Below are 26,099 nucleotides of genomic sequence, written 5' to 3'. Positions count from 1 at the left end.
ACGTTTCGATTCCGGTGCTAAACGATTCTCGATTCCGATTCTTTTAATAGGCAGGGTCAAAAAAATTGTATAGTTTATATTAATTTCTTAACTTCGATTTTTTTTTTTTTTTTATTATATGAACTTTTAATTAACTTTGCCATGAATTTCTCACAGGGCTATTTTTAACTTGGATATACAGTAAATATCAGTCTTTGAACTTGAATATAAAGAAGTTTCCACTTTCACAAAGATGTTTATTTTTCAAAAGCTCACGGAGAAGACATTTACACATTTACATTTACTTTTGCCTATGTTTTAGAGTGTCTTATGTTGAAGGCATTTTTACATGTTATTGAGCTCCCACTAATGGGCTAACCTGGTGCAGAATATAAAACAAACAAAAAAAGAACAGCTTGTAAAACCCAGTCCAGATTAGCAGCGGGTACGGTATAAAACCAGAAACGTTTTTGGTTGAGGAAAACGATCATATCTGCCTTCTCAGGCAGTAAGCGTGAGCGTTCTGGACAGATAGTGTCTCCTGCAGTGGAAAACACACGTTTATTGGGTGTAGCTGAAGCCTGAACGCATAACAGCTGGTAGCTAGTTCTCACAGCTGAGTAGATAAGTAAATGTATCACTAGTGAAGCATGTAAAAAAAAACTAATGATGCACATTGTTACGACAGAGTGTTAATAAATTTGAAAAAAAGGACTAGAAGATTAATCGTACTATTGCTACGAGAAAGCCGCAAATATTACGTAGGGGTAATGTAGCTGTGAGTCGCTACGCACTTTACATACGTACCTTAGCTGGGAGCTACGACGAAGTATTAGTATAAACACCTCTATTGATTATAATTTGATCTTTTAATACTTTTGATTTTATCGGAGGCGGCAACGCGCTACCTGATCATCAAAATACATAGTACAACGTACCGTCATGTAAAACAATTAGGACACCCCATTAAATATACAGTTCTTTACTGAGAAATGTTCACTTATCAATGTCTGAACTTGTTTTTTCTGTTACGGTCCGCGACTGCGGAATGCAAGACTGAACCCAAGAGCAGACAACAATAGAGGGGATGCGTACAAGGGTTTGTTAATACAAACAAAATAAACATGCGATCACGGGAAAAGGGGGAGTAACAAAAAGGGTCCGTGACAAGAGGTCAACGGGGATCGAATAACACTGAACTAAACAGTGGGCAGAGAGCCAGTAAGATAACAAAAGAACACACTCAATACCAGCACAAGGTAGAGGAATTGCAGAACAAAAAACAGCTGACGAACAAGCTAGCAAATAGTACAAATGGGCCTCGAAGGTACAAGTGTCGAATGGGGATCAGCAAGTAAAATATCTCAGCACCCTTGCTTGGGTTGCCTGCGTTTAAATGCGCAGCTGATGAGCATTGGAGCACCTGCATCCAGGGAAACACCGCCCACACTCTGAAATGACAGAATTGACAAGAAGCCAAATGTGACATTTTCATTATCTCTATCTTAATTGCAGGTAAACAACAAACATTAACATTGTTTTACTAATTAAACCAAATATATCAACAAAAAGCCATATTCTAACTGAGGATGTTAGGACACCCGACCACCTAATAGCTAGTGTTACCCCCCTTTTGCTGATATAACTTCAGTGAGAAGCTTTTTGTAGCCATCTACTAGTCTTTGACATCACTTTGAAGAAAGTTTGCCCCACTCCTCAATGCAGAATACTTTCAGCTGTGAGATGTTTAAGGGTTTTCTTGCATGTATAGCCTGTTTCAAGTCACCCCACAGCATCTCAATGGGATTAAGAGCTGGGCTTTGACTCAACCACTCCAGGACTCTCCATTTCTTCCATTTCAGCCAGTCCTTGGTGGATTTACTGGTATGTTTAGGGTCATTATCATGTTGCAGGGTCCAGTTTTGCTTGAGCATTATTTTTTTCACAGATTATCTCACATGTTCCTCAAGCACCCTCTGATACACAATAGACTTCATGGTGGATTCTATGATGGTGAGCTGGCCAGGTCCTGCTTGATCAAAGCTACCCAAACCATGACACGTCCACCTCCATGCTTCACAGTGGGTATGAGGTTCTTTTCCTGGAATGCTGTATTGGGTTTATGCCAAACATGTTCTGGTGTCCAAATCATTCAATTTCAGATTCATCTGTCCTAAGCACATGATTCCAGATGTCCTGGTATTTGTCTACATTCACTCTGGTAAACTGCAGTCTGACCTTCATGTTCTTCTTGGAGAGCAAAGGTTTCCTCCTTGCACACCTCACATGAAGGTTAAACTTGTAAAGTCTCTGATTGTAGAGGCACGCACTTTCAAATCAACAGGAGCAAGAGCCTGCTGTAGGTCCCGTAATGACATTTTAGGGTTTTTGGAGACTTCATTTAGCATCTTTCAGTCTGCTCTCAGGGTGAATTTGCTTGGACGGCCAGACCTGGGCATGTTGGCAGTTGTTTTGAATGTCCTCCACTTGTAGACTATTTGTGAAATGGCTGATTTTAAATTCTTTTGAGATCTTTTGAAATCCCTTAGCAGACTCATAAGTGTCTACAATCTTCTTTCTGAAGGCCTCAGACAGCTCCTTTGATCTCACCATGGTGTTCTCTCTCACTTCAACAGTCAGGGGCACACCAAACTATTTGTGAGTTTTAAATGAGGCAAGCCTCCTTCAAAACACTGGGTTATGATGTTCTAATCATTGGAGGTGGGAATTTTGGGCACCTAATGATTTGATTAAAATTATGATTCAGAGGCTCCGATTCGATTTTTAATCGATTATTGATGACACCCCCCCACCACCACCGCTTATAATGGGTTTGTACATTAGTTCCAAAATTGTTAAAAAAAGAATCCTCTCAGGCTAAACCAAACTACTATTTCAGTATCAAGTTAACAGTTAATTACAGTAAATAAAGGCTCCCCAGGCCTTTCACCCTTCACCTACTTGGACATGAACTGATCCTATATACTAAATTACTGTATGTGAAATCTCCATGGCAATAATGACTTTTGAACAAAATGTGTTAGACTGTCATTGGACTGATCCAGAGCATGTTGAGTGTGCGACCTTGGTGGCTAGGGGATGGGTCCCGATCAGCTTCTGCTTTTTTCCCGTCTCCTTTGTCATGTCTATTCTCGTCTTCTTTGGATAAACAACATACGCGATGATTTCCTTCTTTCTTTTCTCTTTCCTTTCTTGTGACATTGATTTTAATGTTGATGATGATGATGATGATGATGATGACAATGACAATAAATTCAATTCAATTCAAAATACTCAAGTCCCCATTCAGCAGCTTTAAACTACAGTGCCCTCCATAATTATTGGCACCCCTGAAAAAGATTTTTTTTTTTTTTTTTTTTTTTAAATAATAATAAGGGACCTTTGTACAACCCCCTTTTGCCAATAAAACAACGTCTGGGGACTGAGATGGCCATGGGAGGAGCTTGATTTTGTGTCTGGTGAACCAAAAACGAAACAGCCCCACAGCATCACTGACCCACCCCCATACTTCACAGTTGGTATGAGGTCCAAAGCACATGGTCCCAGTTGAAGCCCGGGACCGTGTGCTTTGGTCAGATGAGACCAAGATCCAGCTTTTTGGCAACAAACACTCTTAAGTGGGTCTGCCGTGCCACGAAAGATGCGCATGCTGAAAAGCACCGCATACCCACTGTGAAGTATGGGGGTGGGTCAGTGATGCTGTGGGGCTGTTTCGCTTCCAAAGGCCCTGGGGAACCTTGTTAGGGTGCATGGCATCATGAATGAAAAATACCAGGACATTTTAAATCAAAATCTGTTGTCCTCTGCCCGAAAGCTGAAGATGGGTCGTCACTGGGTCTTTCAGCAAGACAATGACCCTAAACATATGGCCAAATCTACACAGAAATGGTTCACCAGACACAAAATCAAGCTCCTCCCATGGCCATCTCAGTCCCCAGACCTTATTTTGTTGGCAAAAGGGGGTTGTACAAAGTATTAACACCAGAGGTGCTAATAATTGTGACACACATTATTTGATGTCAAATAATTTTTTCTTTATGTGGGATTTTTTCCCCACTGAATGAATGCACTTGTATTGAAGGTTGGAATTTTCTCTTTTTTTCCATTAAGGTCCCATATGATTTGAATTTTTAAAAAATTATTAGAAGCTAAACAAACACATCTTTTTCAGGGGTGCCAATAATTATGGAGGGCACTGTACATTCAATTAATTTAATGTTGTGAATCAACCGTTAAAGTTGTTAAAATTGGTCCTGTTATTTCATAATTTCCCTTCTGTCTACTTTCGACATGTCAAAGTTTTAAAACTGTTTCATCATTTAAAATGTGCACTTGTCGGCGTGCTTTGTAAATGTGTGCATCACAATGCATTAGAACAGTTAGAGGGACATGTAGAGTAGCTCAATATTCCCATTCGCAGAATTGTTTCATCAAGCATGCAACTTCAAATACAAATTTGTAACTATATGTAAAATTGCCTTACAAACAACAATATAATATAATATAATATAATATATACAAACATTGCTTCTGCGGGAGCACACTCACTTTGTTTATGCTAAAATTTTTGAACAATGCAAACGTTTACGCACAGAGGAACATGGAGGATGAACTACTGTTGCCAGACGTTTGTATGACTGCAGACACAAAAGTGACGACACAAGTCCAAACAATTCTGGCTTCACGATGCTCAGCGCATCAATGAGGTGGTCTCAAAAGTCACAACACTTCCATTTTTATGGTTAAACTGTCAGGCTTGTGTCTTCCATTTTCTCAAAAGTTTGTTACCAAAATATAGCCCAATTGTCCACGAGATGTTCACAATATGTAATTTCTTTCTAGGATGACTCAGGAGTTCGAAAGAGGAATGCTTGGTAAAGTACCAGCATTTTTTAATTGTTGGGAGGTGTTTCATGAAAATTAAAAATACATCAGTTAAGTTTAAAACATTTGGAAGCAGTGCTCTGCTCGCCTTTGAACAAGAAACTGAAGGAAAGGAGAGAGCTTGAATGGCATTTCCTGCACTTGAGCTCTAAATGTAAACATCACATGCTATACTCCTCCCCTAAAGCATGTTAAACTCACTGTAACAAAAGCTAAGTGGCCCACTTCGGCTTCACATTAAGTCAAGAGATACAATGTCTCTTCTCTATATGGGAGAAAGGAGAGGAGGAAAGTGAGAACTGCACATTAGGCTGACAAAATAAGTACTGTTTATGCAGAGTACACTTAAATACTGAGGATATTAAATATAGGGCTGCAGCTATCGATAATTTAAGTAATAAATAATCTATCGATTAGTAGATTCGATTAATCGAGTAATCAGATCAGGAACTAGTGCTGCAACGACTAATCGATTAACTCAAGTATTCGATTAGAAAAAAATAATTAAACTAAACTTTGCTGCTTCAAGTATTCGTTTAATTAAAGTGGCGTTGTAGTGGTTTGTTTTGAAAGTGTTTGCATTTAGTTTTATTGATTTGGGTGGATACACTGCCCTCTGGTCTGCCTCATTTCACGTGACTGAACCTGCTCCTTGTTAAGACCAACATAAGCTCATTTTTTATTTGAGGTAATGTTTTTTTTTATGCATTCGTAAAGTAGTTTATAGGTGTATTTAGCCGTTTTTGTTTTTTAATATGTGTCTGAACCATTTTTTAAGAGCATTGTAAAAAAAATAATAATAATAATAATAAGTTGGGATTTATAGCATTTAAGCAAGCGGCCTGTTGCTTTGTAAGTTGGCCGAATGTTCTTTTGTTGTACATAGATCCTCATTTTTTTTTTTTAAATGTATATACTGTTTGAGGTTCAGCTCAGGTATTTCATTTTTGTATGTTCTTTATCCGATTACTCGATTATTCGAACTAACTAGTTCATCGATTATTCGACTACTAAAATAATCGATAGTTGCAGCCCTATCAGGAACATTTAATAAGTTGCAGAATACATTTTAGAAGATGTAAAACAAAGGCTTGCTAAGATTTCAATTTCAAAAGAGCATTAAATGCAAATACAAAATAAAATTCCCGAGTGTTTTTTCAAACTGTGCAGGATTGCGCTTTCATTTCACAAGAGCAATAAATGCATTTAAAAATAAATTAAAATACCTGAGCTTAGCCTCAAACAGTACAAAAAAATGTAATAAATGAGGATCGAAGTACAACATAATAGCAATTGGCTGACTTGCATAGCAAAAGTCCGTTAGCTTAAATGCTGTAAAATGCTAACTTTGTGTACAATGCTCTGAAAAAATATTGTTCAAACATGTATTCCCACAAAAAAAACGCTAAGTATACCTCTAAATGACAAATGCATAAACAATCACATTAGCTCAAATAAAAACTTACAACCTTATGTTGGTCTTTACAGGTAGCTGGATCCAGGATCCATGTCATATTGACTGTTTCCACTAGAGGGCAGTTTATCCAGCCAAATCAATAAAACTAAATGCAAACACTTTGAAAAGAAACATTACATTACATTACAACGCCATTCTAATTAAAAAAATCCTCGAAGCAGCAAAATTTTATTCAAAGTTTTTTTTTTTTTGTTTTTTTTTTTTTTTTTTTTTTTTTTGTTTTGATTACTCGAGTAATTCAATGAATCATCAATAAAAATATCTAATAGGGGGTATCACAAAGTTTAACTATAAAAAACATTTTATATTAAAAACAAACATTCATTCAGTTTAACATACATAATTTCCTTTAAAATAAAAACTAGTGGGATAATCAATTTCCGGTTGAATCTTTTTTTTTTTTTTTTTTTATCGCAACTCTTATTTTTTATTTGTATCTGATTGCAGCCCCTTTCCTGCTGTTCACCAATAGATTAATATCATTGGTTACTAAAACATTCCAATAAACAGAACTAACCATCAGCAAAAATATTAACATTACCATTGATGATGCTCTTTTACTCATCCATCTTTGACTCCATTACCATCTGGTGAATTGCATACTGCCAAGATAAAGGGCACACAACGAATGGATCATTTTGGACAGAAGGGGATTGGCAACCATCCGCCCCTCTACAACACATGTGCGGTTTTGTGCGGCCAAGACTTTGGGTGAACTATCTCAACTTTGCAAACAAAATTTTAAAACTTTCACATGGTACGTTCAGCAACAACATGCAAAACACAATCGTCATAATAGAACCTGCTTCTCTGTATCAAATCCAACTGCTTAGTGCAGCACAACAATATTTGGCCATGACTAATCGTCTGTCATCTTGCCTTTGTTGATTTTGAATAGCGTCCACTCTGTACTTCCGCTTCCAAGGATGCCCTGCGTGTACCATCACAGCCGAGAGCATCACAGCTCCACGTTCTGACGCTGAACATAAAGTAGCAAACACTCACCCTGCTCCGGTTGCATTCACAAGCGAAGCAGGGTGCACTTGAAGCGGACCGAGACGACCTACGATTGTTGAGCGGACCGGAGTTTGTTTGTTTGATCCGAACTAGAGTTCGGATGCGCGTTCACATTTACAAAACAAAGAACCGACCAAACTGTGCTTGTGTGGAAGTGCCCTGAGTGAAATTTTTTCTTTGTTTTTTGTTGATTTTTTGTTTTAGACCTGTCCTGTATAGCTGCTTAGACATGGTGAATGGGAATCTTGAGTGTCCTTATTAGGGTTGTTCCGATCATGTTTTTTTGCTCCCGATCCGATCCCGATCGTTTTAGTTTGAGTATCTGCCAATCCTGATATTTCCCGATCTGATTGCTTTTTTTTTTTTTGCTCCCGATTGAATTCCAATCATTCCCGATCATTTTTCCCGATCATATACATTTTGGCAATGCATTAAGAAAAAAATGAATAAAACTCGGACAAATATATACATTCAACATACAGTACATAAGTACTGTATTTGTTTATTATGACAATAAATCCTCAAGATGGCATTTACATTATTAACATTCTTTCTGTGAGAGGGATCCACGGATAGAAAGACTTGTGACTTTATATATTGTGACTAAATATTGCCATCTAGTCTATTTGTTGAGCTTTCAGTAAATGATACTGCCGAAATGCATGATGGGAAGTGGAACCATCACTGTGCGTAGTGCAACCAATTGATATATCTTCTCTGCATTGGGAAATAACATAAGGTGTTAGGAAAAAGATCAATTGCCTCCTTGCTTCCCCCACATTGCATCCCATGATATTTCTAATCGCAGGGAGAGGGATTGTAAGATTTTAGCCAATTAAAAAAAAAAAGCTCCAAAGGCTGCCAAAATTCACTCTACTCATTTCACGCAGCTTTTTATCTCTCTATATAGGTAAAACAGTGCCATTACAGATTGAGCGTGACAATGCGTGAGTGGGCCGTGCAACACATGCATTAATTGCGTTAAATATTTTAACGTGATACATTTTTTAAAAAATTAATTACCGCCGTTATCGGGATAAATTTGATAACCCTACCTTAAGCCTAAACTAAAGACTCTGGATGAGTGTAACATATTATGTATGTAACGTTAGCTACAATAAGAAAACGATTTAATTAAAATATATATTAAAAATAGGCATGGCCGATATTTTTTTGCCGATTCCGATACTTTGAAAATGACGTGATCGGACCCGATCCTGGTCCGATCGGGATGCCGATCGATCGGGACATCTCTAGTCCTTATTGTCTGAACGGTTTTAATATGAGAGTTGGATATCCTCCCATTGTGGTTGTTCATTAGGTTTTATTTATTAACTCACCCATGACACAACTGGACCTTACCCAGGCCAAAGCAGGGCTTTCAGTTTCAGTTTATTCACACATCGTATCATGGTATACACAAGAACGTGGTCTATATAAAAGCAGTTCATCTGATAAGATGCATGAAAGGCACACTACGAATAAGCTATTTAAAGCTTTTAGTAGGGGCCCAGTCAAACAGTACACACATACACACACCCATACACATACATACAATTAACTATGGAAAATTTCAACATTCAGATTACATCAGATTGGACATGTGATACCTTAGTAATGTTATTCAAAGACTCAGCATATTAAGCATACATTGCAAGGAGGTACGTTTTCAGTTTTTTCTTAAAAATGGAGATGGAGTGTGACATTTTGTCACGGAACGCGGGCAGGCAGGTTGTGTGGACCCAAATGCAGTGAAACAAAAAATGCAGCAAGACAGGTGGCGGTGAACTAAAAAAACGTTTTAATAATAACTAACAAAAACACAAAGTACAACCAAAAGGACTGGGGATCAAAAAGGCAATGTTCAAACAAAACTTAGTTAATCGGAGAGACTGGTACACGAGGGCTTGGACAGGACTTGACATCGACATTGACAATGACGCAACAAGCAGTGAACAGAAACTTTTATAGAGTTTATATACACACAGAGACAAGTGGTAACGAGACAAGGAGGAACAGATGGGTGACACAGGAGGATACACAAGGACCAGGTACAACAGGTGAAAATCAATGGGAAATCATAGGGACACACTAGGAGGGAAGCAACACAAAACCTAACACATTTCAAGTGTTTAGCCCAGTTCATTCAAGATCGGTGGTCCTCTGCACACAATGCCAAAGATTGTAGACTTTAGCCTTCTGTTTTTCCCAGTGATGTGATCTTTTCTTCTGGTGGTATATGTGTGCTGATGAGTACAGGTACACAAGAAAGCCCGCCCGTCTCATCAAACCATAGGACATGGTTCCAGTAATTCATGTGATTTGTTGACATGTCTTCAACAAACTGTTTGCGGGCTTTCTTGTGTACCGTCTTCAGAAGAGGCTTCCTCCTGGGGTGACAGCTATGCACATGTACAGTGCGGCGTATGGTCTGAGCACTAAGAGGCTGACCCCCCACCCACCCACCTCTTCAATCTCTGCAGCAATGCTGACAGCACTCCTGTAACGAGTCACATGACATTTTGGAGGGAAAATGACAAGCAGTACTCAATTTGCACATTTAGGGACGTACATATTTACTAAGGGGTGTACTCACTTTTGTTGCCAGGGGTTTAGATATAAATGGCTATATTTTGAGTTATTTTGAGGGGAAAATAAATTAACTCTATTATATAAGCTGCACACAGATTACTTTTCATTGTGTCAAAGTGTAATTTTGTCAGTGTTGTCCCATGAAAAGATATACTTAAATATCTGCATAAATGCGAGGGGTGTACTCACTTTTGTGATGCACTGAATAACATACTACACATCTCATTAACAACATGATTTTTGTCTTTTTCATTTTAAGTGGGCCAAATAAATTATAAGTAAACAAATGAAATTGCTGCTGTAATCTCATTCTTTTAATAAGCAATGAAACTTGATCCAAGGTTTTGAACAGGCTTGATACTGGTGTTTGGCCACAGCGTACACATCTGATGTTGCTCACAGTGATCCTCAGTGCGGTCAGGGAGCTTGTGTCTGTGCTCAAAACACATGAAAAATTAGAAGATTGGTCACAAGGTTATGTCAAGTCCAGGAGAGTCGAGTCAAGATTCACGAGGTTAACAAATATCAAAGCCTTCCCCTTTTTAACAAGACAAACTGTGGTTGTGGCGTTTCACAGTATAAAATGCCATTTTGCATTTATAATATACACACATATATACACATAAAGAAAAAAACGAGGAAAGAGGACCTTTGGTCAGCCTATTATACACAATGTAACGTGAGCTGTTGGCCAACATGCAGGTTTAACTTAATAACGATGCGTCAAGCGGAAGACAAAGTTCGACGTGGTACCTTTTTTGGTTGCTGATCGTATTGTACGTGCTGCATTTGGCCTTTTTTGCTCTTTTTATCATTTGTAATGAAAGTTTTTAAAGGGAAAATGGATAACACTGGGAACTGCTGAAATCGCCATAATTGTGTATGTGACCCAAATCTGAGGAGCTCATAATGGCGGTCCTCAAGGGGCTGCCGCAGCCGGTGGGGATTACTACGTGCCAGAGTATTACTGTATGTCTGCTTTCGTCCGTGCAAGAATAGTTATCCGAATTGTGAAAACACAAATACCAGCTGTAATCAGTTGTGTTTTAATTGATTTTTAAGGCAATTATGCATTTGCATTATACTTGTGCTGTTACAGTACATGGCATAATCTGTGGGCAATGCAGTGCAAGGCTCTATCACCTTTACCTTTTAATATTATCTGTGGGTGACCACTTAAAAGAAAGTCAGCAAACAACAGTGACCTAACAAGATAATAAAATGACACCAAATCCATTAAGTAAGGACAAATGTGTCCATTCAAGGCTCTCTTAATGCTCTTTATAGGCTTTGCAAGGGCTGTTAAAATTCTGTTCTGAATCCTAAGGTAAACAGGGAGCCAGTGCAAGAATGATAAAATGATTGTGATAATGTTAACCTACGTTATGTTAGCCATATAGACAAAAATCTTAGCAGAGGTATCACCGGAAAGTGTGGTCATTTTATTTTGTTCATCAAAGACCCTCTGATGAACTGGATTTCATACCATTTTCATCATTAAATCATAAGTTTTATCACTTTTCACCATTGAGTCTCAAAACCTTTAACCAAAGGTGTACACGTAAAGTTTAAATCAAATTTATTCAACCTCCTTTACCATATAGTGTTGTAGTTTGGCGTTTATTTATCCTTCTTATTCCTAATCAGGTCAAATTAAAATTAAGTCTACTATTGCATTTTTTATATTACACTTTAGTCCTTATTTGACATGTTTATTCATGAGAGGAAAAAAATCCATACTGCTGTGGGGGTTAAATAATGTTAAAATACAACAATATCAACATTGATCTCTGCGTGTGTGTGTATATATAGTACATTTTGTAATTTGTGTGTGTTAATCAGTTTGTACTTTCCCCTTGTTGTTTTTTTTTTTTTTTTATGTTTGCTTCGTGTTTTGATTTGTTTTTGGGTTGATTTGCTTACTTTTGGTTTTATTTTTTGTGTTTTGGGTTGTGTTTTTGTCACTTTGTTGTGGTATTAATTTGTTATTTGTTTTTCTTTTTGTTTTTGTTTTTTGTTTTTGTTGATTTGCAGTGGTGTGAATTCAATCAGAGAGGGATTTTTACACATATGTTTCCATTTATTCATATAACCACATATTTAACCAGCCATATAAGCTTTTCCGACACTCTCATAGTAATGCTTTGCTCTGACAACAGTATAGTTTATCAACTGGGCGAACATCTGCTCATAGTACTTCTTTGTGCTGCTCAAGGTCGTGCAGGGAGGTTTCACCTTCCCAAGTTAAGCCTGATATGTCTGTTCGGTGTTCACTGTCTTATCTAGGAGGCAGCACTAGGCTGCCCATCTGCCCATTACTGTTTGTTACGCAAATATAAACGATTTGATATTGAAACTCCAGACGGTAGACTCTCCTGGCTAGCCAGCATCTTTCTTCAATAAATGTGCACTCGGTATTTTCTTTCGTACTCCAGAATTGTGTGTCGTCAGTTCTTGTCCATTCAAGAGAATAAAAGGACCTGAGAAACAGAAGTCGTCTTTGGTAGTTCTTCACACCACTCTTTTTCTTCTAATATGTATACTGTAGTTTTTAGACCGCCAATTAAATTTGGTATAGGTAAATTCTATGGATGTATATGCATCCATCCTCTTAGCCCAAGTTTTGATTTTTTTTCTTTTTTTTTTTTAATTTTATGTCCGTCACACAAGATTTCAATAGGGTGATCTACGCATAGTGATGTAACATTTCGCAGATGATGAATGCGGTCAGTTGAGCAGTCATTGTTAGTTCCTTTGAACTTAATTGTACTAATGCATATTGTATGTTATATTTAGCTATATGTAAACTCTATACAAATACTAGCAGTACTATATATAGTGGTAGTAATAGTTGTACAATACTAATCGAAAAAAATGTAGATCATAATTAGCTGAAACCAGTGGAGGTAGTGTTCAGGCAGTGGAAACTTTGTTGCTTTGTTAGCTACTTACACACACCCTCACTATGGCAAAGCTCCCCTCACATTATCATCAACATATGATAACTTGCTTTTGATCAGCTCTTGTGTAACCCTGAAGATGAACTGATGGTAAGCTTTTTAAGAGGACACATAACTATCACCTATTTCAAAGCCGTAATTGCAATGGACAATCACAATCAGCTATCTTCTGTTCACGTTAGCTAACAATCATCTCAAGACTCTACAACCACTTATTAGAGACAGCAAGCGTGGTATATGATTTCAGTGTTTACAACCCAGCAGCCTGAAAGAACTCAGAGAACGGCTGTGTGTGTTGGGGAGGGTACAGGTGTGTGGTTGTGTGTGTCCATGTGTGTGCGCGTCCCTATGCATTATCAGTAATAAGTGCCTCTGACAAAAAAATTACATTTATAAACAAATACTTTAAAATCACATCATTCATTTTACATAAGATATGCTGTTATATCAATTAGGTCTGTCACGATAACAAATTTTAGTGTGCGATAATTTATCTCATAAATTATTGCGATATGCGATATTATTGCACCCCCCCCCCCCCCAATTTTTTTTAAACCAATTTACAATAACACAGAATACAGTATATATTAATAGATCAAGTCCACCCATTTAAGCGCGATAAATATTTACTCTTAAATTCAAAAATACTTTTTAAGAAATCACAACTAAAAAAAATTGACCATGCCTCTTAAGTAAAAGACAACTATGTTAATACTGCACAGGAACACAGAATAAATAAAATGTGTTTTCCAAGAAAAAATAAATAAAATTGCACTTAATAACTTAAGCATTTAGGTAAATGAATGGTGTTCCATAGGGATGCAACGATACTGTTAAGTCACGGTTCGGTACGATTTTCGATACGGGGGACACGATTTTCGATCCGATTCAATACATTTAATGCTCTGAATTTTTTTTTTTTTTTTTTTTTTTTTTTTTTTTGCTAATGAGCAAAAATTAAATTGCCATCATATAAACATGCATTTTAGTGCATAATATTTATGTGCTTACTTCTTACTGATTTGAAAAAAAATTGTATAAAAGTGCTGAGAACAATCTTTACTGTTTGTAAAGTGACGCGGGGCACACTGTTGATTGCTACAGCTCTCTTAGCAGCTAGGTTTACTACATGAGCAAGACATCCTATTTGTGATCCGAATCCATCTGTGTCACGTACTGAATTAACAATATTTGCAACATTATCTATAGTCACTGGTATGGATTGATTTGGTCTTCTTAATTTCCATTCAGTCATGACAATTTAGAATTCATCGACGTCGTATATGGACTACGTGTCCCATAATCATTCTGGGCTCACGTAGCCAATGGCATGGGTCGTAGCACATCTAGTTTGCTATTTCATGATATCCAGTGTGTGCGTGCATTAAAAAAGTTAGCAAACGCCGCTGAAGTCACAACTGCTCATTACTGCACAACACCAGCATATGACAATCGACTTTCATAAACAGGACGAGTTTGAAGCACAGCGCTCTTAATTTGCCACTCAATGTTCATCATTCAGCTGTCCGTTGTCAAAGCAAGGTTGTTCGTAGCAGCCAAGTCGGTAACAATGTTTTGGCGGACTTCATTGTTAATATCCAGCATTGTGCCGAAAAATAGCCGCCCCGCGTGAAATGTCACTCCTGACGGGAGCGCCCACACGTCAACAACACCGGCGCGCCGGAGATGTTCTGCAGTCAATCCGGAGCACTGACGCGGCCGGTAAACGTTGAACAATAGGATATAATGGGAACGATTGGCTCCGGTGCTATTTTTTGCCTTGGAACGAAGATGCATTTTGCGCAGTTGGTAACAAGGAATCCGAACTTTTAAACACACGTGCACGCGAGGCGATAAATCGTAGCGCAAAAATTACCGCCTTCATTTTTATTTATCGTGCGATAAATGGAATTATTGCATATTGCGACAGGCTTAATATAAATGATTATTTGAACAACAAAGAAGACCGACACTTAAAGTATACTGTAGAGGTACAGCTCTAATCTGAATATCATGAAAAAGTTAATTTTTTTCAATAGTTCATTTAAAAGATTGAAGCTTGTGTATCATACAGAATCAAACAGATTAGAAAACACTTACGTGGGCGGCGACCGTGAGGTCAACCCCCCCCCCACAGGCCCTATTTTTCCCACAACCTCGTTGTGTGATGCATTAAAAACCATAGGGGAGCCGGCCCAGGACTGCATGGCCCCGTTCCGACTCTCCCGGGAGGCATGAATGAGTATGTAGGTGCCAGACTGATAGATGGTTTTGAAAATTGAAGGTACCAATTTGAACGTTTTTCACATCATTTTAACCAGAAAAGTCGGTTTCAGTTCAAAATCGATTAATCGAACAACCTTAATCCACACCAGTGCCTCTTTTATCCAGACAGAATGAACTGGCCCGAATGGAGACAGCTGGACAAAACAAATGTAATAATTTTAACGTTAAAGCTGAAGTTACTTATCATTTTGGTATTTTGTACCATGTGTTCCCTAAAGCTGAACCACATCTGAGAAAATATTTATTTCTGTTATGGGTAGATTGCATATTCAAGCTGTTATTTCCACCAAAGCGATTTGGAAAATTTCCTAACCGACCATTTATTTGTTTGCCTTCATTCAGGCTATTTATAAGATGGTGTCCTCTGTGATGAAGATGCCTGAGGATGAGTCAACGCCTGAGAAAAGAACAGAAAAGATCTTCAGGCAAATGGACACCAACAGAGACGGTAGACTCACTGAATCTTTTTTAATTATCATTATCGTGTTGTTTAAGTATGTTAGTATTGTCCATTTCCCACAATTCATTACTGAACATTATCCATATTCAGGCAAAATTTTTCTATTTACTCTTCAATGATTCATAGCTGTCCTGTGCAATAAAGAGAAAAAAAAGAGAATTGTTTCACTTGAGCCATGTAGTGTAAGTTAAAACTTAAGAATTTACATCAATTGAGATGTATTTTGAGATGCATGTGTCAAGACATGTCACTGCCAGCTGGGTTTCTGTCTGTCAGCTGGAGTCTTCTTATAAAGCTGCCTGCCTTTTCGAGCGATACTCCACTTTGAAGCATTGACATTTTAACTGACTCTGACTTAACACTGAACTGACCTATAAACACCTCAGTCTAGCATTTATGCGCTGTACTATTGAGGCCTTTACACTTGTCATCTTCGGTGGGATTTACACTACATGAGTCATGTGACATAATTGTGATTTATGTAAGACTAAAAAGAAATGAGGTATAAAATCCACAATGCTTAAATGGGCATCAGGTCTCTTCTAAATGTGGATAGAAATCAGATATTTATCTGATTTTTAGATTATTATATATCTGACATCTGCAAACAAGACCACACCCCAAAAAAAAATAATACAGACTAGACACACGCCTTCACCAGCGCCCCATATTGGTGATCTATGTCCCAAATTGTATACAGTGGTACCTCTACATACTTCTACATTTAATTCCTTCTAGGACTCTGTAAGTCGTAATGTTCGTATGGTGAGTGGGATTTTCCCATAAGAATACATTTTAATTCGATTAATTCGTTCCACAGCCCAAAAACCTACTTTATATCCTTCATACATACTGCAGGTACAATTACAAATAGCAATCACATATAGCAAAACAAATAGGGATGTCCGGATCCGATCACGTGATTGGAAGTCGGGCCGATCACGCCATTTTTCAGAGGATCGGAATCGGGTAAAAAGGTTTTTAATGGTGTGATCAGCCCCATTTCTGATCACATGATCGGATCGAGACGTTTCAAAACCAAACCATTTGAAAATCTTAAAATTAACATTTTAAAATGCTTTCATTCAAATTCAAGACAACCCTATATTTAAACTGACTGTTCTAACACGACTGTATTTTAGGAAAGCTGTCCTTGGAGGAGTTCATCAAGGGGGCGAAGAGTGACCCGTCCATCGTACGCCTGTTGCAATGTGACCCTAGCAGTGCTGGACAGTTTTAAAGCAAAGCCGTCCACTTGACCTGTAAGGCTCACATTAATAACTAACAAACGACATCGTCCTTTTTCTAGATTCCAGTACATAGTGAAATGCATGTGTCACCTTTTGTGTCTTTTGCTAGAAACCCACACCAAAATAAGAAAAAAATTAACCTTAGCAAAATGTTACAGTAGCATTTTTCATGGACTAAGGCTGCAACAACTAATCGATTACATTGATTCATAAATTATTTGCCAACAAATTTGATAATCGATTTTTGCCACAGCTATAAGCAGTCCCGTTTGGGTCCTTGTTTGTGTGTAATGTGAGGCTGCGCATGTGCCAGTGATTAGCAAGAGATCAGCAAGAGAGAGAGAGTTCACGGCTACACTCCGGTTGGCTACCTGAATCGATATTTTACGAAGTGTCGAGACTTAGATTGTCTTTTGTGTTGTTGGATCCCGTGTGCCTCCATCAGAGATTAGTAAATAAAGCCAATTGTATTGTTTGTATTCTTTGTTGATGAGATGTTACTACTTAGCACGGAGCGCTAAATTAGTGAGCGATTATGCTAATCAGTGTCTTAAGTGTCTATTTGTATTGTGCTTTGGAGAATCATATTAGCACTTGAGTTGTTGTTAGATAGAAAAGTTGTCTCATTTCTTTTTAGAAAGAAACCCCACACATAAACCCATTCATATAATAGCTTAGAGCAGGGGTGGGCAAACCGGTCCTCGAGGGCCGCAGTGGGTCCTGGTCTTTGTTCCAACTGACCACGCAGCGATAGTTGAACCAATGAGGTTTCAGCAGAAATGAGAAGCACCTGACTGCAATTGACTGATTGCACTTGTAAAACAGCAGATTGGTGAAAAGGTGTCCTCTTAATGGGTTGCAACAAAAACCCGCACCCACTGCGGCCCTTTGTGGAATAGTTTGCCCACCCCTGGCTTAGAAGCAGTTTACATGGCGACTCTGCGACACCAAGACGCAATGATTTTGTTGCGGAATGGCCTTGCCTTTATATGGTGTCGGCGAAAACGGAAAGCGCGGACACAAACCTTTGATTCCGGGCTCCAAAGTGGAAAAATTCGATTGTGGAGCTTTCTCCGCAACCATATCAATGGGAAGCTCTCGCACCAATGACGTCAGCACTCGCACACGTCACTTTGGGTGTGTGCAGCGCTGTTACTAATCATTAAAAACAGCCAACATGGCGGAAGATCGACTTTAATGTTTTTTATAATATTTTTAATTTAAATATGTTTATTGTTTCCATTTTTGTGCCTTTTGGAGCAAAACAAAAATGCCATTGCTTGGAGTAGGCAGGTATGTAGTCTTCCGGGCTGAGGAGGTTGTTGGTGTCAAAGTGCATCATTGGCTGTCGCCTTGTAAATCTGCACTGTCCCATAGGGCCTGGTGTGAATACTACATCGTTTTCACGTGGAATTCCGACATTGTTTGAATGGAGACAGAACCACATAAATGCAAATATGAAATTTATCTCATTCCTGGAGCGTCACCATGAAAACTGCTCCTTAGAGTCTCCTTTCAACACAAACTCCCATTCAAACTGAAAATTGTCATACAAAAGAGTGTGCTTTGGAAATTGGATTTGGATCATATTTGTGAAGCACTGTTAGATTTAAAAAAAAAAAACGGTACTCAAAGGCCCGCTGTTGGTCGTGGTTTTTGTTCCAACCGATCCAGCACAGATAGTAGAACCAATAAGGTTTCTGCTACAACAAGCAGCACCTGACTGCAATCAACTGATTGCACTTGAAAAACACCACATTGGTGAAAAAATGTAGTCGAATCCCGCGCCATGAAAATGAGTGATTTCCGGCTTCAGTCTTCGGTTTTGGACGAATGCGAATGTGACGTCACCCGGGACAGCAGCTCACAATGCACCATTGCTTTATAGCATGCAGATGGACTGCATATTCAGCTAATTATGCGGATTAATTTGTTTATTTTTCGCATCACGCCAGCCAAACGGCTGCATTAAATTGTTGCTGCACCAGGGAGAGGTGTGTGAGCCTTTTTGGGTTTCAAAAGATTCCTGTTCACCGCGGATATTGGCTAAACAAGCCGTACTACTGTGGGACCAGTGGACTTACGAGGAAGTGAGTAAACATCGTATTTTGTATTATGTCAAATACTGGGATTGTGGCACACATTTTAATACGGAGGTGGCTTGCATTTTGTGGCTGATTGTCCACTGAAAACGGCACTTGGCCGACGACCGGTGACTTGTCGCACACATCCCCGCCGGAAGAGCGCTGTACTCGGCTTATGGCCCTCTTAGTGTGTCCGGTGCTCTGTCAAATTTTCAACCCCATCAGATATTGCAACTTTGTGTTAAGAATGGCCACGAATACAGTGATTACAGAGTAAACATTACAAACTTTCTTTAAATAAAGGACTTACTTACTTACATTTGTTCATGGACAGACATGTAGAAAAGTTCTCCTCAGACACATCCTGCCATGTTAGCTGCACAACAACTGCACGCCGCCCTCTGTTTACGTCTTTGCCGTGTAGTAAAGCATTATTTTACGCCAATGTCGGCCGGTTTGTCCGGCGGTACTCTCCAGCTGCTTCCCCGTCGAGCTCTCCTGTCCATAGCAGGAGAACAAGCTGTAACTTGTTCGCCGCCGGGCGGGTTGCCGATCGGCGAAGACAATCAACAACCCCACTGCTGTGTGACATGATCCCGGGTATTTCTGAGTGATTTTTCGCTTCGAAAGCCGAGAATAGACTTTGAAACATCACTCGGTTGGGGTTAGCATGTCAGCTAGTTGTCACGCCTCTTGGTTTGTCTACATTCTCCGAAGCCGGGGCAGGGAAATGACAAAATCTGACTAACTATGGTGGCAGAAAATATCGTTCGGGAGGTGTGTCAGTAAAGGTGAAGTTGACAGTTTTGACCATAATGGATTTTGCCATATAATTTTGCCATGTCATACTGAATAAATGCATTTTTTAATTTCATATTCCATTTAGTACAAGACTGTTATTTATCATGACCATAAAATGTATTTAGCAATTGGGGAAAAATACTTCGATAAAATGAATATCCAATTTTCCAAATTGTTGTATATAGTTAAATCGTCTCAAAATATGTTTCTAATTCACATAATAATTCTATTTAAGACTTTTTTTATCCTGTCGTATGCACTTTAAGGCAAAACACTACCACGTTTGTCCACCGGCGTCGCCAAAACCAACCAAAACTGAAAAGCTACCAAATGTTGCTTTAATGTTAAATTGTGAAAGTAATTGAAAAAAGTGACATGTATCCAATCAATCATTTAATTAAATCGTCTGCTTAATCGATTAGTTGCAGCCCTAAAATGCAGGACATTTGTCTTTGACTGTCAATTGCTAAGCAGGTTCTTTTATCTCCTTTAGAATTTCCTTGAGTGAGCCCTTCAACCTCTACTATGGAGAAGACTGATGATGAAGAATGTCAAGCACATGATGAAGAAGACAACGGGCCTTAGGTTTTCACTGAAGACGTCAAAGATGTGCACAATTCCCGACCCACTAGCAGTTTTTCTAAATCCAGGTTTGCTCCAACTGCCGCAACTTCTATCGCTTTTGAAAGCCCAGTGATTGCCCTGAGCAGGTCCAGAGAGAAGATTTCATTTTGGTTATATGCACACTGATATTTGTGCATCAGTGTCTTGGTTTGATCTTTGTGGACCGCACACAGGCACTATTGTACATCATAAATGAGGATGTACAGTAATAAGAACTGGGTTGGCATTCTGACAAAAATGACTTATTGTAAGCAAGAGAATTTAATCTGCAGCGGAGACTTGAGAACAAGTATTATGTTTGGCTTCCTCTTTGCTACATTTGTGTGAGAATGTATATTGATGTATGTTGTGAATGCCAAAGTTTGTGTTTCCTTGCAAAATATAATGATATGCTCCTGTTTGCATTTACAGCACTTGCAAAGTCTCACAAACGTAATGATGGTTTGAATGTTATTATGTACCTTTTTAAGAGGAGTGGCAGCCAATTTCTGCCTTTTCAAATTTTTGAGCCCGTAACGATTTTACTATCATCTTTGTATTCGTTCTTTTGCGGGATTTCCAGCATAGAAAGTAATTTCTTCATCTGCGAGGAAGAAAGACACTTGACGTTTTTAAATGCTGCATGTCAGATGGGATCAATTCTACTCCAAAAACATATGCATGGAGCTTATACTTGTGTGTGTTTACGACTTTTCTGTGTAGACGAGTATGATGTTACAGTTGGGCCACAATTACATTGACGTAATGGGAAATACAAATCACAAGAAATATGGTTTGCACAAAAATTAGATTTTTTGTAAGACGTCACAAGTATATTTTATGTAGGATGTTATTTTCTTAATCATATTTTTTTGTATTAGAGCAGTCTGTTGCATGCATAGGAAAGGCGTAATTGTAAGCAATTGAGTGAGGAGAAGCGAGGACTGAAAATAACATTTTACACAAAATATAAATGAGTTCTGGGGGAAAAAACATGTATTCGTGCACAAAACACATTCTTATGCACATAGAACACATACTTGTGGGCTCTGAAAACGTTTTTGTGCTTGGTATGTCCAGAGGTGGGTAGAGTAGCCAAAAAATGTACACAAGTAAGAGCAGTGTTACTTCAAAATAATTTTACGGAAGTAAAAGTACAGTAGTCATCCAAAAGATGTACTCAAGTATAAGTAAAAAAAAAAAAAAACTATTCAGTGAAAAGCATACTAAAGTCATGAGTAACATTGAGAGTAACTGCTTACAATGTCAGATTTTTTTAAAGCAGTAGTATATTTTCTCAAGCACATCATCAAAATTAAATATTATTATACTGCTCTATAACCTTTTAAATGAATATGCTACTACTTTTACTATGACCACAAAAAAATTGGGGCTGTCCCTATCGCACGTGATTACACCCGAGTCACCTGATTTTGAGTCCCCGATCCAATACCGAGAAAAACATTTTTTTTTCTTTTTTTTTAATTTGAACAAAAGTTCGAAACTACTGTACTGCTTACACTACAATTGTTACTTTTTAGTCCTTAGATTTTTTTTTTTATTAAAATCCCGATCCTTTTCACCCATTTCCGATCCTCTGAAAAATGGACCAGTCAGCCCGATTTCAGATCACTTGATTGGATTGGGGACATCCCTAAAAAAATACACAAAAATCATCGAATTCTCACTAGAAAAATCAACAGAAATGAAATATCACCCATCCAAAGATTATGAGTGCCCTCTAATCGAGAAAACATAGTTCCTACCATGAAATTAAAAGCATCATATCTCCGTTTTTTCGTGGTCTGTCAGTGCCAAATTAAAACAAGAAGAGAGGCTGAAATCTGGGCTTTCGAGTAATGTTAAAATTAGGGCTGTCAAACGATTAAAATTTTTAATTGAGTTAATTACAGCTTAAAAATTAATTGATCGTAATTAATCGCAATTAATCGCAATTCAAACCATCTATAAAATATGCCATATTTTTCTGTAAATTATTGTTGGAATGGAAAGATAAGACACAAGATGGATATATACATTCAACATACGGTACATAAGGACTGTATTTCTTTATTATAACAATAAATCAACAAGATGGCATTAACATTATTAACATTCTGTTAAAGCGATCCATGGATAGAAAGACTTGTAGTTCTGAAAAGAAAAATGTTAGTACAAGTTATAGAAATGTTATATTAAAACCCCTCTTAATGTTTTCATTTGAATAAAATTTGTAAAATTTTCAATCAAAAAGTAAACTAGTAGCCCCCCATTGTTGATGTCAATAATTACTTACACAATGCTCATGGGTGCTGAAGCCTATAAAATCAGTCGCACCCAAGCGCCAGCAGAGGGCGGCAAAACTCCATAAAACACAACAAGTGAGCGTTTCACTGTACTGTCATTTAAAACTGTCTGAGCGGGGCATCTGCGTTAATTGCATCAAATATTTTAACATGAATAATTTTTTAAAAATTAATTACCGCCCGTTAACGTGATAATTTTGACAGCCCTAGTTAAAATATTTTACTCAAGTGAGAGTAGTGTCACTTCTAAATAATATTACTCAAATTAAAAGTAAAAGTAGTCACCCAAAAATGTACTCAAGTACAAGGAAAAGAAAGTATTTGTTGAAAAGAATACTCAAGTAATGAGTGTAACATTGAGACATTTTTTTGAAATAATGGGACATTTTTTTTCTCAACACTTGATCTATTTGACCTGTTGTTATTATACTGTCCTCTGATCTATTACATGCCCATATTACGCCAAAAGGATGACACAAAAATCATCATTTCAGACCAGAAAAACACTTTGAAACATCACCCGTACATCGAGCATGAGTGCCCTCTAGTGGAGAAAAAATATTGTTACGTCAGATTGGTATAATGGAGTAATGTGTTTATTAATATGACGTCTCATTGGTGAAACTAAGACAGCCACTCTCAGCATCTCTGGCAAAAAGTCAATATACAAATATACAAATGTAATGACTCTAATGTAGCCCAAAGTAGGGGAGTAAGAGTACTTTTTGTTCTTCACAAGTCTACTCAAGTAAAAGTAAAAAATATTGTGTGGTAAAACTACTCTAAGAAGTACAATTTTCTCAAAAAGTTCAAGTAAATGTAACAGAGTAAATGTAACGAATTACTACCCGCCTCTGCCCATTATATCCATGAAAATGTGGCACAAACTTGCAGTCACACAGGCAGCTCTGTGCTTGCTTCTCTTCCCAAGTATTGTTTTGTCAGGGTCGCTATTACCAGTAGTCAGTATTATTGAAACCACTGTTGAATTTCTCTTTGAAAATTTTGGACAAATGAGACCCTGAGCGGCGCCTTGCTCTTTCATCATTAAGTAGCTGTTTTATTAAGGCTTGGCTTTGGCTCTTATATTGAAGAACTGCTGTTTTTATGTCATGTCATGCAGCTAAAACATGAACACACAATTACTCCAAAACTACTGCAATGATATCCCAAATGGGTTGCTTTTATTGTGTTGTGGGAATTTACCTTTCAAGGACCTCGTCAAGTGTAACATTTCTGTAAAACACAAAAAAACGCATCTTGTGGTAAAGTGCCAAATAAGCAACAAAAGCAGTGTTGTATAAATGTATACTGTACATTTGTGATTTGTTCAAATGAATGTTTGTAGATGTTGCATTTTTGTAGGTTTTGTATGGTATCCTGTGTTAAATGGCTACAATTTGAGAAATGCAGGGAAAGCCTTAATAGTAAAGGAATAAATTTACAATTTAATGTACCGGTGGTGTCTTGTGTTGTGTGTTTCTACAGTATGTTTTTGTCTTAGTATCTTTCTTCTGGCAGGTTAAAAGAAAGAAAAAGGAATGTGAATGCTGAATCTAAATGTACTTACAATTTTAAGTGATCAATGTGAAATCTGCTGTTGTTTAAACGCAAAATTTTGGCAACTTCTGTAATGAGACATACAGTACATGCCAAATTTTTGGGAAATTTTGAAGTACTAAACAAAATGGGGTGAAAAAACAACTAGGCCTGTGGAGATTGTCATTAATCGACGTCATTCCATTCTCAAAACCTTGAATTAACCATAACCTGACTTTTCTGCTTGTTTCAACTCATTAGAAGGCTAGTGTTGTCCCTTCTACCCATTGTTGGATGAACTGATGAAGCCTGCTCCGATGAAAGTTTCCAAGGGCGCCGGTCTCAACATTGGTATGGTCGATATAACAGCATAACCTGCATGTACACTTTTTGCTGGGGACAGGACATTAATAAGACCAAACAGATTGGATCAAAGGGGGTCAGGGCTATATTTCTCACAAAACGAACCTAATTAATTGATAGGCTAAATCAGGGGTCCCCAAACTTTTTCCTGTGAGGGCCACATAACTTCTCCCTTCTCTAATAATGAGCCAGGGTCAGTTTGTAACAGAAAAAGTGTGACGATTGCAGGAGTGCCTAAATGTAAAAATGTATTGTTTTTCAGAAAGCCACAATAAAATAACCCTTTCTGGATTCTTCACGGAATAAAAGTAAATAAAATAAAAATAATAATATGATATAATATAATTATAATAAATAATAATAACACTATAAATTAAACAGATAATAACCAAATAACCCTCTCTGAGTTCTTCACAGAAAAAGGCCAGGAAATAAATAATACTATTGAGAAAAAAATAATAATAATCAAAATGCTCTCTGGTATTGTTCAGCGGGCCGGACCAAATGTGGAGGCGGGCCGTAGTTTGGGGACCCCTGGGCTGAATGATCAATGCAAAATTAATCTCTACTGACTTACACTAACTTTCATGTGTATTGGTTCAAGTGATACACCGTTCGATTCAAACCTTTGTTTTCAAAAACTGCTAAAGAAAGATTTTGAAAACTTCCAGAATAAATGTCTTGTGGATTTAACTTAACCTATACATATTAGCCTACATTGTCCTTCGCAACAAGACTAATACATTGCTTTATTTGGATGTCTCTTTTATCTTTCTCTTCTTTATTTTCATCTCAAAGTGCATCGGTGGGTTGAGCAATTATGGAAAAAATCTCAATCGGGAACTTTTTAACTAGATTCTGATCAGCGCCGGCTCTACGCAGGGGCAGGAGGGCACAGTGTTTCCTCACATAAATGTCTTGTCCCCTCAATTTAAAAAATAAAAAAATTACAGTGGTATGAAAAAGTATATGAATCTTTTGGAATTTTTCACATTTCTGCATGAAATAACAATCAAATGTGATCTACTTCTTTCTACTTTCTCTAAATCTTTGTCAAAATCACACAGATGAAAAAACTGTCTGCTTTAACTAAAACCACCCAAACATTTATAGGTGTTCATATTTTAATGAGGATAGTCTGCAAACAATGACAGAAGGGGGAAAATAAGTAAGTTAACCATAACATTTAATGTTTTGAGCCCCCCCCCCCGGCAGCAATAACTTCAACCAGACGCTTCCTGTAGCTGCAGATCGGTCTGGCACATCGATCAGGACTATTCTTCCCTACAAAATGGCATGAATCGCTGTCTATAGGTCATTCCACAGCATCTCAATGGAGTCAGGACTTTGACTCGGCCACTCCAGAACTGGTATTTTGTTCTGCTGAAACCATTCTGAAGTTGATTTACTTCTGTGTTTTAGATCATTGTCTTGTTGCAGCATCCATCCTCTTTTTCGCTTCAACTGTCTGACAGAC

The 26,099-nt window shown here is 37.8% G+C and overlaps 1 protein-coding gene across 1 annotated transcript in view; it reads left to right on the top strand.

Annotated features, from left to right (window-relative positions):
* Window positions 1-24,154, top strand: part of ncalda (neurocalcin delta a) — a 134,662-nt gene extending 110,508 nt beyond the window's left edge. Inside the window, exons 3-5 of the mRNA XM_057833852.1 lie at window positions 15,559-15,664; window positions 16,819-16,938; window positions 20,305-24,154. Coding sequence (XP_057689835.1) covers window positions 15,559-15,664; window positions 16,819-16,916 — 204 coding nt within the window. The 3' untranslated portion in view covers window positions 16,917-16,938; window positions 20,305-24,154. The remainder of the gene's footprint in view (window positions 1-15,558; window positions 15,665-16,818; window positions 16,939-20,304) is intronic.
* Window positions 24,155-26,099: the final 1,945 nt, after the last annotated feature.

The sequence above is a fragment of the Corythoichthys intestinalis genome, chromosome 4 (assembly GCF_030265065.1).
Source record: "Corythoichthys intestinalis isolate RoL2023-P3 chromosome 4, ASM3026506v1, whole genome shotgun sequence".
Taxonomy (NCBI): Eukaryota; Metazoa; Chordata; class Actinopteri; order Syngnathiformes; family Syngnathidae; genus Corythoichthys; species Corythoichthys intestinalis.
This window is presented reverse-complemented; position numbering and strand designations above follow the sequence as displayed.